Below are 15,635 nucleotides of genomic sequence, written 5' to 3'. Positions count from 1 at the left end.
ATATATATATATATATATATATATATATATATACAGCATTATATATAAGATCAGTAATAATAAGTATAACTATAAAAACATGTAAAATGATAATGTCATAGTAACGAAAAAATAACATTTATTTATTTGACATATATCCACGTGCGTTGGAGGACAAGTGGTCTGACTGAAATCCCTATGTACGTGAACAGAATGTGTAAGAAATGCAAAAAATAGTTATGTAGATAAACCGAAAGTATGTTTACTTAAAACTTCTGATCATTCGGTTTTGGTGGCTGGCCAGCCTAAAGAGAGTTCCTGTGAAGGGGTTAATTAATGTGAATCTAGATAAAAAAAAAAAGGTAAAAAAGTATCTTGGAAAACAGTATCAATAACAGCTAAGCTAAGCAACTCCAGCATATTTACCGACTATTAATTCATAACAGGGTTTACACATGCATGTTATAATAATAAAAAGTCAAATCCTTATTTCGGAATTTGTCATTTTATATCATTCCTAAAATATAGAACTTATTTTTTAAACTTTTTTTACCTGTTTGTCTAATTTTTTCCCCGATTGATTTTCTTATACTTTTTTCTATTACCGCCACTGAAATAATACAGAGCCCAAGCTAATTTTACCTCGACAGATGTCAAGGTCGCCACCACTCGGTTAACCATAACAACAACTAAAATGATATGTAGTTAATTGTAATAATAACTATAAATAAAATTAAACTAATAACTATAAGTAACTAAAACTAAACGTACAAGTCTTTAATTATAAGTATAACTAAAATAAAAGCATAAATAAATAAAACTGCTGATAATGCATCGCATCGAATTACGTCAGACCACAGGTCGCTGTCTTTTCTCACTCAGAAAACTTTAATTTGTTATCACGAGTTTTTCTTTTAAATACCCCTGAAACTGTTGGGAAAGCGCGCTGTTTACAATATTCAAGACTATTAAAAACTGTTATATTAGAAGGGGAATAAGAATCCTAAAAAAATACAGAAATAAGATAACTAGATTAAATTGAAAATGCAATAATAAAAATAGCAAATAAACAAGCTTAAGGTTTGAGATACAAGACAAATAAAAAAGTGGGAATTTATAAATCAGCAAGTAGGCAAGTAGGTAAACAAACTAAGCATACAAGGCTAGAGACATTATTTACTCAATCTACAAATCCTTACTTTGACTCTATGTACAAAAAGTAAATGGACCCATTTTGGCTTACCCCCCCCCCCGCAACTTTCACTACTGATAAGATTAATACTTTAAAATATTGTTATTACAGATTTTAAAGCAAACGTGATTTGGTTACTGATAGGTCAGAAGAAAATATAAAACTGACAATTAATCATCAAGGTATCACAGAGGTTCGGGAAAACCTACAAGCTTACTTCATGAATATATTCAGACCTAGTTAAATTGAAGATAAAAAACCTTTTGACCTTTGACATAAAAACATTTCTTCCATAAACAATACATCCTCATGAAGACAAAATATGATATTTTCTAACACTACAAGCAGGTTAGTTGAGGCTCGTGTGTCTTTGTGCCAAATCTATCATTATCAAAATATTTTTCTTTATCAGACAGGTTTTGTGTTTACTGTTTACCTGTTTTTTGCTTCATCACCTACTTCTATTCATTGAGATAAAGCATTGTGCATCAATCTTAACATATATTCCAGCACTATAATCCCTAAATCCATATAACACATATCATCCCTATGTAGATAACCATGACACAGAATGACGTACAAGGAAATGATTCTATATAATGACTTAAAACCTTGACCAACGATAAATATTCAAGAATCGCTTTCTAAAATATGAACAATCGCTCCTCCTACTACACGATTATCACACCACTTCGCACGTTTAAGAATTAATACACACGCAAGTGCTGGCCTACAGCTTCATGAGCTTTTACATGTAATTTAGTAGGAGTATTTACGTTGTAATTTACAGACCTTACATGACTGTAGTCAGATCGGACGACATGATGTCATAGTTTTGAATTTTTTAACGACCTCTATATTGATACATGTAAATAAAATTAAAATAAATTGTATATTTTCTAATAGCAATACGACAATCCCCACAGCAGCTGATTGACAATGGTGTATGAATTCTGTGAACAACTAAATGACATGTTGTATGTACAAGATTATAGTCGGTAATTTATCGTGAAACCAAGTAGCCTTACTTGTCTTTGTAAATCCCCATTACAAATATTCAGTGCATGCTGCTATCTTGTATATGACAAATAATTAAGAATACGGCTATATACACAACACTCGGTTATGTTTTAATGTTAAGATTTGTCAATCGTGCTGCGTGTGCTATTATAACTAAGTTGGGGAAACAATGGCGTTGTGTGAGCTCAAGTTTATCATGAAAATATTCCAACTGAAAAACGAAATTTAAAACGTCGTGACACGTGCAGTTTGACCTTCCCCATGCTAAGGGTTAATCACGCACGCACCTACCTAACGTGCAATCAGTCACGTAGGCACATTCACATACTCTTCCAGAGCATGGTAGTCACCAGTTTCCCATATTTTATGCTATTGCCGACTTTCACGGTGAGATTCGCTTAGCGACTGAAGTGTGAGCTCAAAACTACCACATCAAACATTTATAATATTCTGAAAAGCTGAGCTAAAGTGCCAGAGGATGCGTTCGGTCAAAACTCCGAAGATGGGACATGTGATAACAGATATTATTCTCAACATATGATATACTATAAACTAGCACCGGTACTGACGGCCCGGTACCGGTACTGGACGCCAAGTACCGACTGCAAACCCTGGTTGGGTGTGAGCATTTCTTACTTTATATAAAAATGGCCGATTTCAAAATATCATATACTTAAGTATATAACAGTGATGTTAGGCACCCATAAAAGTTGGGTGGCCTGAAATAACCAATAATTTTCATTCCTAAACCAATTTATCTTCAAGCATTTCCTAGGTTTAAAACAGCTATGCATGTTTCTGTGGGAAAAAATGACAAGTCATATAATAAGAGCTGGTACCATAGTGTAGTCTAGTACATCATTATATAAATCATATGTACGTGTAGAGTACATAAAACAATATGTATAGTAGTAATATAGTTCATGAAACATACAGAATGATATTCTATCAGCACTGACTTCACTCGTTATGACTCAACCGGCAGCATCATTATTACATCAAGTTACTGAGAAGCTACTATGCTGCAGTGCTATAAATTCTGTTCTTGGCTATCTTAAACGCATAGAAGAAGCACTTGCAAAAATAAGATGATACTGGCAGAGCTAGAATCAAGAGATAAGCAGAGCTAAATTTTGGGTACATCTCTGTGAGCTCCACCTTACCATATGCAAGTATTTCTGATGAACCTATTTCAGTTTGAGAGACTGTACGATTTCTGCAACCAATTGAGCCCACATCTTGTACTCCCAAAAGCTGGAAACAGACTTTAAAATTCTCGGAATAGTTTCCAATAGTCCCTTTTTATATACTGACAGCCGTTTATATACTCGCTCGTACGTAAAGACAACTTAGTGACAATATGTTGTGTTTGTATATAATAGAAGGCTTCTCATTTTTCAACCCAGTGTTCTTGTAAACACAATGTGTGACCCTATCTAACAAAAAAAAGGTATCCTTTACTCATTATTTTCCACCTGAATGATAATGAAGTGTCAGCAAGAGGATATTTCAACTCGTACTGGAATATTCTATTCCAAGAATAGTGCCTGTTCCGAGAGTTTTACAAGCTGTATTGGGCAGCCACACCTATTCAGGTTCTTCTTTAAAGGTATTTGTAGTAACGGATAATAATAACCGTTTCATTACTGAAGCATTGCGAATAGCTATATCAGCCATACTATATGGTAATTCTCAATAAAATAATTAACCGTCAAGCTTTGTTTGCTCATAATTAGTATGGCGTTAATGCTAAAGTGCCCTTTTATTTACGTAATGTGCATCAATGTTAAAGTATAGAGGCATTAGCTCACGAAATGTACAGTTTACACACATTTTTTCTTTCTTGATAAAAATAGTGTCAGTAAGATGGAGTAAAACGAGTATATAACTGGTACTAAATATCTAGAAACTAGAACCTGTTTCAGGCAGACATGTCAGTTATGACGAGTACTCCAGCTAGTATACAATAATGAAAGTCAACTATTATTTATGTTAAAATACCGTAATAAGGTTTGATATACCTTATTCTGATTATTATATCAGAACACCTTTTAACCGATCTAAATCTCACATCCTTCGTACATATACAATAAAAGTACTTTTAGAGTTCATTGTTGATATGAGACTTGTGTTCACACAGACTGAGTCATCTATTCAGTATTTATTCAGCTTCGTTTGACACACGGAAAATAAAGCCTTTTTACAACCGGATTTTATTTCACACAAGGTTTGTTTTCTACATTTCACAAAAGCACATACAACGTACAATACATTAAACTGGAACAACACAAATATATATATATATATATATATATATATATATATATATATATAACACAGTGTACGGAAATGTAAAGTATACAGCTATTCAGTACGTTATTGAGTTAGTCACATTAGCTGACGCGACTACCATTGACAATTAAGTGGAGCATGTACATTACAGGACAGTATATAAGATATACATATTGACACAAAATAAACCTTTATACCCAATACTATATATCAGCAAAATATACACACAATGTTAAAGTAAATTCGGTGGTTTCATATTCAAATTTTAGCTACTTTCATATACTTTTACCTGAACAAACATGTTTTAAATGTCTGTCTCAAATGCTCAAGATTTGTATGATTCACACTGGTTTGATTTGAATTTCGCGCTTACATAGCTACACGAGGGCTATCTTCGCTAGCTGTCCCTAATTTAGCAATGTAAGACTAGAGGGAAGACAGCTAGTCATCACCACCCACCGCCAACTCTTGTGCTACTCTTTTACCAACGAATAGTGGGATTGACCGTCACATAATAAAGCCACCACGACTAAAAGGGCGAGCATGTTTGGTGGGACGGGGATTCGAAACCTCGACCCTCAGATTGCGAGTCGACGATTCACATTGTAAACTATGTATCTATAAAACATTTACCTAAAATATTGAACCAATCTGTCGGATAACTGGGCGATAAGGTAGTTATAAAGAAGATAAAATGTTTAAAATTTTTATATGTTGCATGCAGTTTGTAGGATCAATGAATTCTGTCCAGAATAGATTATTTTGGTAGCAACTCCATTTAGGAATAGGCTTGATATGTTTATCAATAATGACAAAGCATACTACTAAATACCTTCTTTTAGTCTTTGAAACACCTTCTAAATTTTGTTCTTTATATAATTTAACATTACAGGCAGCGTTTCAACTACCACCACTATCAGGCAGGCGGAAGCACTGCCTATATAGGGTTTGTTTGTTTGTTTGTAATTATGCACAAAGCTACACAAAGGGCTATCTGTACTCTGCCCACCACGGGTATCGAAACCCAGTTTCTAGCGTTATAAGTCCGCAGACATACCGCTGTGCCACTGGGGGGCGCCTATATAGGGAAGGCTCAGATTGTTCATCCAAATGGTATTTTAAATATATCCTCAATAGGTCGTCAAAACTTTACAATACTATACAATTTTTGATAAAGAATTTAGAAAAAAAAACACCTTTATACTTCAGATATTTATAAGAGAACTATATATATATCTTTTAACAAACGTTTCGCCTTTGCGGCTTCATCAGGGTTAGTATACACAACTGTTTGATATTAGAATATTCGTTAAATTATTGGTCAAACAGTTTGGAAAACACCGAGTTAATCTATGAAGTGGTTAAAATAAAGAATTATTTTATAAATCTCTGGAGTATAAAGGTAGTTTTTCTAACCTTGGTATCAAAATGTGTAAATCCCTCCAGGATGCACTATACATTTTAAAAGACAACCAAAAATTTCCAGCAATCGACCGAAATACTACACAGTGTTTTCTTTTATAACCATATCTATGTAATGACAGAGTCTCAAGTTCTGTGAATGTCCGTAAATATCATAGCAAAAAAGTTTTAATTTCTTGTTCTTCTTTCTTTTTAAACTCGTGATTTTCAGTATTTATCTTATGAAAATTAGTCCCACTGGGATCAGTGACAACCTTCACCACTGTCGGACCCTACGTAAAACACGAAGTGCAGGGGCTCTCACATACTCGGTAATTCAAAAATATGACGGAAACTACAAAAGAACGATGTGGTACGTCGATTAATGACTCAACCGTATGATTTCTGCAGCTTCATAATATATGTATCAAAATCCTATATTATATAGTCTACAGCAACAGTCTTATTCGTATATGCAGCTTAAAAACAGTATGACTTTCGCACAAATTTCGGCCTTTGCCAGCCTTCTTTTTGCTTGATACGTCTACAACTTAATTCGAAACGCGCAGCAAGATTGACCGAAACTCGTCTGATCTGTTTCAATTAGATTCACTTATATTTTTGTACCTAAATATTCCAAACTTGCAACGACTACATCAACGACGCTGATCACGCTGTATGCCAGAATTACTACTTTGTATCAGACACAGGTGCAACAAACAAGGAAAGATGTTTCACTGTCGTTATGAATACGGAAATGTGTCAAACGTGAAAGCGGGTTATGAATAACGTACGTCAATACTTGATTTCCTAAATAAATATCCGAAGATTCCTAAACATGAATTTCCTGAATATTTCACGTGTATGTCCGTAATACAATATTTGCACGCACTTGCTATTTGAACACTGTCGCTTAGCCTTTTTATGAAGTTAACATATTTTATTTAATAGGGAAATGTCCACTGTTGTTACAAGAATGTATTATTGCATAAGCACATTTAATATAATTATATCAACTATACCTTCCTTCCATTTAATCATCAGTTAGTTCAATGTTTTCCAAACTGTATGGTGCCTCACCCCTGGATGGGAAGCGCACTGGTGGCTGGGGGACGGCCTTTTGGCGGGAGAGTCCAAAAATAATGTTTGTTTGTAGTTATGCACAAGGCTACACAATGTGCTATCTGTGCTCTGCCCACCACAGGTATCGAAACCTGGTTTCTAGCGTTGTAACTATCACTTTCCTGTCAAAGCTTTTTTCTTTTTTTGCTCTCGCAAAACATTTTTCAATTTAGAACAAAATTAAAAACAGGTAAAGAAAATGTTGATTTTGCTGTTATCACTTGCGAAAATTATTTTAATGTGAACGGAAGACGCAACGAAAACTTTGCTGAGTTAGGAGGGCGCCGGTATTTAATTAAAGTTTGGAACACACCGAGTTAGTTTATGAAGTAACTATAGGGTTGGGTGCCATCACATAGCCAGAGCGAATATTCTAAAGCGACCAAAGGAGGTTTCGAGCTATAACTTCCAATTATATACATATATATTCATGCACACGTACATACTTATATATACGTGTGTATTTGTATGAAGAAAACAACAAAAACCGAAAGCAGGACTTCGGTGTCTTCACAGCTGGTTACGGCCCTGTTTGGTTTCATATGTACGTCGAAGGTAGACGTATTTTGTAGGGCTATGACAAGAATCAACACACTTATCAATCAATCACCAGCCTATACCATTCACCTGGCTGGCCTGAAAGGTTTACATTTAATATTTCTCTTTACAAAGCTTATCCTTTCTTCTGTGTTCAAGTATAGTGCAGAAAAAAAACAACAACAAAGTTTAAAACTAATAGTGTGTAAAATAATAAGCATACATGTTTTTGTTATTGTTTTTTTTTTATTAACTGATTGGCAGTGTTGTTTGGAACACTTATCTACATTCAAAGTTGAAATACATCTTAATATATTTTGTTTCTGTACTGACCAAATAATATTAGAACACACGGTCAATTCCAAATTGCTTGGCAAGAACTGTGGATAAATGTTAATATAAAATAAATTGACATGCCTATACGAAAACTTTTTCTAGTTTATTTTTTGTGACTTTATTTTTGTTCTGATCCTAATTCCATTGTAACACAGTCTTTACTGCTTGACGAAAGATGTCTGCTTGAAACGTCACACAAAATAAACTAGAAAAAGTTTTCATTTAGACGTGTCAAATTTATTACTTATTATCATTTATCCAAATTTTTCTTCTCAGGTCTTGGGTCTTGAGAGACAACATTCATGGCAAGAATTGTGTTCACTTAAAATATAAAATTGGAGAAAAACCAAATAGATGAGAAAATCAATACTGAAAACAATAAATCAAGTTTCAAAGAAAAGGAGAGAAAGGAAAAGATCCACACAAGTTATTTTCCCCTATAAAAACATGTTGTTATTTCAAGCATAAGCTCTTATACATATACTGTTTAATACTAAGTTTACTGAGAATTTATTGTATGGGATACGATGTGGTAAATTCAGGTAAAACTGAGTTAACCGTAGAGCAATGGGATAGATCAACTTCATAACTGAAGATTCCGTCAAGATACTAATTATGAAGTAATGCTATATTTCTGAGTAACTAAGGCATAAGAATGGATGAAATAGAGAGACAAGACACAAAGTGTAAAACCAAAATAAGCAATATTATAAGATATTTAAAACACAAGCACAGTGTGTGTATTTGCTTTATTGACATGAGACATCATAACAAGCTAAATCAATTTACCAAACTGACTAAATCCAGCTTTTGTTACTTCACAAAAAACATCATATTTACCCAGAGCACCTAGTATTAACCATATGACTGCTCATTCTCATTCAAAAATAGGTAAGGCCAAAACCTCTAAATATCACTTTAACAACCACTGAAGGATAATGCTGTTGGCATCTTTACACAACATGCAGTACTGCAGCAATACCTCCCATGGGAAGAGCAGGTATTATCTACTCAAGAATATCAAAGGAACAGAGGCAGCTAAATCAAAATCAACTAACAGCTTTCTTGAGTCTTGATAACATTATGTGAAACCCACAAATATACAGAATAAATACTACAATATTACAAGAAGATAGACATGAATGGTATATGAATATACCACAATAACAAAGTTTTAGATTCCATATAATACTATCACATGCAAAAAAATCTCGTGAAAGCTTAGTGTAGTAAAAAAACATTCAACAAAACAAATGACAAGCTTAAGACATTTGCATAATTGTTCTATAGTTACAATTTGGATGTGTGGAAGAAAAATTATGTTTGAGTAAATTTAATTGCTACCCTAATTTTTCCTTTACTTAGATGTAATCCAACAGTATACTGTAAATAATAAGAAACACATTAAACCTTAGAGAAATTAAACCACAAAAGTAAGTTTTACACTAACTTCCATTGCACTCATTATCAAGTTGAAAAAACAGAAAAACACTATGTAAGAAAATTATATGATGAGTAAACCAGAATGGATGGCAACTGCCTGTTGTAAAAACACAAGTGTAAAGGATGACGTTTCTAAAGTCTTCCATCTTCAGGTCAGTGTGTGTGTACGATGTTGTAGGTCTATATAGTATCCTGGTGGATTGTGGAAGACATGTTATGATTGGTTTGTTTATCCCTGGTTCTGATTGGTGGAAAGACTGCATGAGGTTTCAACCATTGTATCCATAGATTGCTCGCCTCTAATCCCGAATCTCTGTTTAGTGAAGGCTTTATTGTGTTATTGTAGAAAAATGTAAAACCAATCACAACAAATCCTCCACAATCCACCAGAATAGCATAAAGACCTGCAACATCTTACACATACTGACTTGAAGATGAAAGATGGAAGACTGTCAAAATGTTATCCTCTACTCTTGTGTTCTTACTACAGGCAGTTGCCATCCATTCCAGTTTACTCATCATGATTACTCTGCCTAAACAATCTATCAAAGAAATTACATGTTCAAATGAGCTGTTTTTTAAATTGATTAACCAGTTAAATGGGTTGAAAGTCTGAAATTTGGTTAAACTGCACATGTCTGTTGCTAGTAGTAAAGCTACTAGACTTTTAGGATATTTATAAACATATTTATTACAAGTCATGAGAAGTAATCACCAATACAAACCAATCATTATGCCTCATTTAAATTGTGTACAGTTTCATCTCTTTATTTAAGAAAGACCATTGGCTTGCAGTAAAGTGGTAAGAGGGGAGCTATTAGGATGATTCCAGATATGGTGAATGGACAAATTATCTTTTAGGGATACATTAAGGTCTCTTAACTTTTTCTTTTGAGAAAAGAAAGGTAAGTAGTGATCTTATTGAAGCTTACAAGATTATCTAGGGAAATGATAGGATAAAAATACTATCATCAAGCAAAGATAAAGTATAAAATATTATGAATGTTCCTGATTCTCCAAAACTTATTAATTACTGTTGGAATTCATAAGACTGCATATGTAAGGGTTTATTAAATTTAAAATACTTTTATAGCATTAACTTAATTATTACCAACTATAAAAAAAATAGTTAAGTTTGTCCTGTTAGAGTTAACACGAAAATAATGCATTAAAGAAACTCAGTGCAAAAATTGTCACTATCAGAGCAAAAAAGAGATGCTAGCTTTGGCCTTACAAGAACAATATCATATAAATACAAACACTAGTATAAGAAACAAAAGACTGTCACACACACATATATATATATATATATATATACAAGAAATGACAAAATGGTCTTTCAGCATATTCCTCCTTAGCATACCAACTGTCACTACCATTTCCTGATTGCTATCTTGAAATATAAACCCTTTGTTGCTTTGATTTGGATTATATACAAGAAATGTCAAGATGGCCTTTGAATGTAATCCTCCTTAGCATACCAGTTGTCACTACCATTTCCCGATTGCTATCTTGAAAAACAAACCCTTTGTTGCTTATCTGTACCTTGTGCTTCATTAATTATAAGTTTTACATATGCTACCATCATTCCAATAATATAGTCAGAGAACTGGACACACTATCTGTATGTGGTGCATCATTAGTTATAAGTTTTACATATGGTACCATCATTCCAATAATATAGTCAGAGAACTGGACGCACTATCTGTATCTAGTGCATCATTAATTATAAGTTTTACATATGGTACCATCATTCCAATAATATAGTCAGAAAACTGGGCACACTATCTGTATCTGGTGCATCATTAATTATAAGTTTTACATATGCTACCATTATTCCAATAATATAGTCAGAGAACTGGGCACACTATCTGTATCTGGTGCATCATTAATTATAAGTTTTACATATGGTACCATCATTCCAATAATATAGTCAGAAAACTGGGCACACTATCTGTATCTGGTGCATCATTAATTTATAGGTGTTTTACCAGTAATAGTTTCCAAAATTGCTCCATGATTATTTTCTATATTTCTTACTCTTAACTTAAAAAAAAAATGATTAAAATTTCTTTACTGTAAAGCAACAACTGAAATTATGACTCATTTACAAGTCAAAACTGACATACTCTAAGTCATCACATTTCATTAATTATGAAAAACTACAGCTCTTTATTAATTTTTAAAAAATAAAATATTAAACAGGCGAATGCATAACATCTACCTTTATGAACATCTTCATCAGCACTGTGGAATGAAAGGGGAACATCAGGACCAGAGAGATCTTCCATGTCCTCATGTGAATGAGGGTCATGATGACCAATACGGTGTCCTGTAAGAGTTGATGCTGCTATGTTATTTAATAGATCAGCCTTTTCCCAAGATACTACACTTAGTAGCACATAAGCAAAACTGAAACCAAAAATGATACCAACACCTAAAGTCAAGATGAAGGTTTTAGAAAGTCCTGTCCCTGGTTGGTGATTTACTGTTGTCAACATGTCTTCCTACTTTGACAGTACCTCATACAGCTCTCTGATAGTGCAAATCAGTCATTGTTGCAACATTCATTACTATGCTGAAAAAAAAATTAAGAAGTTTAGTACACTTCAAATTTTGAAGATTATTCACATTAACATTTGCATCACTACCATGTTTTAGTGTTTGTGGTTTTCATAAGTAACATGTAGGAATAAAAAAAACATACACACTAAACAAATATTTCTTTAGAAGTGATTTGAAGCAATTGCATCTTATTTTTTTATACATCCTTTAGAAATGAATATTGTTTTGTTGCTGAGTTATTTTCCTAGACAGAAAAACTCGCATGTATACACAATACTTTTAAAAACTCGGAAAAAATTAATATTTGTAACACTACCTAAAAATAGAACAGTCAAATATTCACAATTCATAATTTTTCAAGTACTTGTAACCTGTTTTAGAAAGAATATTTCATTTTTTTTTCACAAACATATATGATATACTTGGATGTAAACAGTGAAAGTGAGAATGCACATTTAGTCTCTGATAAAAGAATGATTAGTTAAGTTTCTTGAAGATAAAGGATATTTTTAAAAGGTTTTCTGAGAATGTGAAAAGAGGTTATAATGTTTTATTAAATATACCTAACAATATCTCCAGTTGTATGAATGCTTATAGCTAATGTATTTCTTGGTTTATCAGTACAAGAAACTTTTTACAAACAAACTCCACATCTGAGACAAAAAGGTAAAAAAACACAATCTAACAAAAACCTTTCCTTTATGCCTTAGAAACTGATAAAACAATTACTGAACAAGGATAAAAATGTATGAAAGAAAAGTTAAGGTTTTGGCCTTCTTTCTCATTTACAGAGGTTCTTTGTCTTTTCTTTTGTGTTGGTGATAATTGAAGGAAAACAGCCTGATAGTTTGCCTCTAGTGAAATCCTGAAAAATGATGAAAAAAAGCTTAAGACACTATTTCAAGATGGTATACACAGGTTTTGATAGGTGATCCTACATTTGGAAAATGTTATTGATTGTTAAATATTGTTTAACAGTCAGAATGGAGATTTGTATGCTTAGAAACCACATGTAAGCTGTGATAAATTGGTTGGTAAACTATTGGCTTAAGAGCACTAGTAAGCTATGAATTCAAAATTCAATTAGTGGACCAAGAAAATTTAGAAATTTATGTTCATATAACTCAAAGACAATCTAGTTACACAGATAGTAAACCATATGTATGCATTTTTGACTGGTGTTTTAATGTTGTCAGCTGTTGAGTGCAGTGGTCAGTGTGATGAAGATCTGTGTTCCACATTTTTAGCCTAAGGTTGCCAGGACATATTGTTTAATATGGGCTAAGGATGAACTTAGATTTAAAAAAATATTACAGCCAGAATAGATGTTCAATGTCCAGAAAGTGTTAAACTTCTTAAAGTTACAGCATTTACACTTGGTTTTCTCCTTTCATGTTGTTGGTAAAACAAATAGGTTCAGTTTAAACTATTATCCTTTTCTTATTTTTAAGAACATATACATCTGAAATTAAAAGTAATTTATTTGTAAAATCTCCCAAACCTGTTCCACCTCATCTTTTGCCTAATTATTACAATTCTCTAATAAATATTGTTTCATGGTCTAAAAACTGATTTGTGAAATGTATAAACTAAATATTTTTTTTTTAAATCTCAACATGTAGCAAAACATAAAACCTAATGCAATGATCACTATACCCAAAATGTTCCCCCAATTCAACTCTTGCAACCAAAGAAATTCCCACTTATAGTCACACTTTCTTTTCTACTTGTAAGTTAATTTTTCTGTCCACCTCTTTTTTTTTTCAAGTTCCATACATACCTAATTTATTATTTTATCTCTGTTTTGGGACCTTTGAGATTTATTAACTATTAGTATATATAGCTTTCAAACTTTAATTTCTTCGTTGAACTTATAAATTAGAATATAAAGAAGTTGAATTATATCGGTCATTAGGCTAATGAAACATTTAAATTCAAGTAAATAAAAAAAAGATACAAGTGAGTAAGAACATGATATGATAAGTCAACATTACTGATTACTACTATAAAGATACAACAAGACTAGAACTAGAAGGGCTGTTATTAGATCTACTACAGTACTTAGTAGTATTAGTAATATTATTACTATTACACTGGGTATTCAGTAATACTATTAGTGCTGCTACTACAATTTACAAGACTACCACCTTATCCATGTAAATTATAATATATAGTTAAATTTTAAAATTACCAAGATTAATAACCCTAAAAATGCAATTACGGCGGAATAACATACCTAAATTTTCCAAATAATGTTGCAATGTTTTCTCACGAATTCCGCATTTACACAAGAGATGTAGCCAGCAACGAATCGAACACGAACAGCTAATGACATCAACATCAGAATATGGTGTGTAAGTTTTCACCCTGCACACAAGCCTACATTCCCAGCTCTATGGCAGTGCTCTCTAGTGAAGATCATGTAAACAAAATTATTATTATTTTATTGACAAATATTAAACATAAATAACAATATTACTCATATTATCTTGCAAGAAAACACAACTAAAAAGTCATGATAAGAAAATAATCTATAAGTGTTTATCATATATATATATATATATATATTGTCAATAGCAACGTTGTTCTTTTGTTGGGCGGGTTCTTTTAAATAATTTGATGAAAATAATTCGAAGTCTAGTTCATTTAACGGTAACAAATTAGTTTAGTTCTTCCTTAACTTCGCTACAAAACAGTCTTCAAATGTATGTGTTTGTTAGAGATTTCGTTTCGTTTTCACCAAGATGAAATTGAAAAGACAATCTGTGACATAGGGCCTAATTTATTCTTTGATTAGCCTACCCTGTGCTGCGGACTGTAGTTTCGTCTATTCAAGCAAACTAAAGAAATGCTCCCTTGGAACACGAGAAACATATTTCTTTCTTTATTCATTCAGCATATGTATATGAAATGTTTATTGAATTTAGAATTTCACACAACTTTGCCTCCCCCCCCCATGGAAAACTTTGCCCCTCCCGGGAAACATTTCTGCGGACGCGTAGAGAAATTCTGTTAGGCCTCTTACACTATTGTAACTCGTAGGTCTAAGTAAATAACACGTTAATTGTACTGCGAGTAACGTAGAAAGAAACTTGTACAATTTCACGGCTAATTTATTGAGTAACTGAACGTGTGCAGTAACTAATACTGATCTAAATGCTTCACTAAAACGAAATACTTCACTGGACTAAAACTGATCGACTAAATACTCATTCAATATTCAATGCTCGTTGAAAGCAAAAACACTAATTCTCCTATCTATAACATAGTACTACGACAGCGAGGTCACGTGACGCTAGTAACACGTCATATTCTCGAACGTTCACGTCCCTTCCTGAAGCCTCGAGAGGTTACTAGATATGCGGTATTCTTGTATATATAACACCTGTAAGAAGTGACGGCAACAATGTAATTGAACTGCAGACATAGAGAGACTGACGATTGACTCGAGCACGTGAGTCGTTCTTTGTGAATTATAGCGTTTGTTATAGCGTGATTGTGGAAATTAAGTGTATTGCAAAGTTATATTCAGAAAGAATAAACCAGTTTCATTTAAGAAAGGACTTGTGTCGCTAAAGTTTTATCGGAAAGAAATTATACGGGAAATTAACTAACGATGGAGGTGTAACAAATTGGTGTCAGAAGTGGGATAGAAAAAAAAGGTGGAAACGAGAAGTGGCAAATCAAACTACAGCTTAGCAGATTTGATGGCAGCAATACAAGAACAGCAAAAGAAACAAGAAGAACG

General features: G+C 32.9%; 1 protein-coding gene across 1 annotated transcript in view; it reads right to left on the bottom strand.

Moving 5' to 3' along the window:
* The window catches only part of LOC106461034 (glycoprotein-N-acetylgalactosamine 3-beta-galactosyltransferase 1-like), a 29,683-nt gene extending 15,424 nt beyond the window's left edge, over positions 1 to 14,259 (bottom strand). Inside the window, 2 exon segments of the mRNA XM_013920816.2 lie at positions 11,547 to 11,900; positions 14,124 to 14,259. Coding sequence (XP_013776270.1) covers positions 11,547 to 11,823 — 277 coding nt within the window. The 5' untranslated portion in view covers positions 11,824 to 11,900; positions 14,124 to 14,259.
* Positions 14,260 to 15,635: the final 1,376 nt, after the last annotated feature.

Source organism: Limulus polyphemus, unplaced genomic scaffold (assembly GCF_000517525.1).
Source record: "Limulus polyphemus unplaced genomic scaffold, Limulus_polyphemus-2.1.2 Scaffold884, whole genome shotgun sequence".
In the NCBI taxonomy this organism is placed as follows: Eukaryota; Metazoa; Arthropoda; class Merostomata; order Xiphosura; family Limulidae; genus Limulus; species Limulus polyphemus.
The sequence above is the reverse complement of the archived record's forward strand: the minus strand, read 5'-3'. Positions and strand labels throughout refer to the sequence as shown.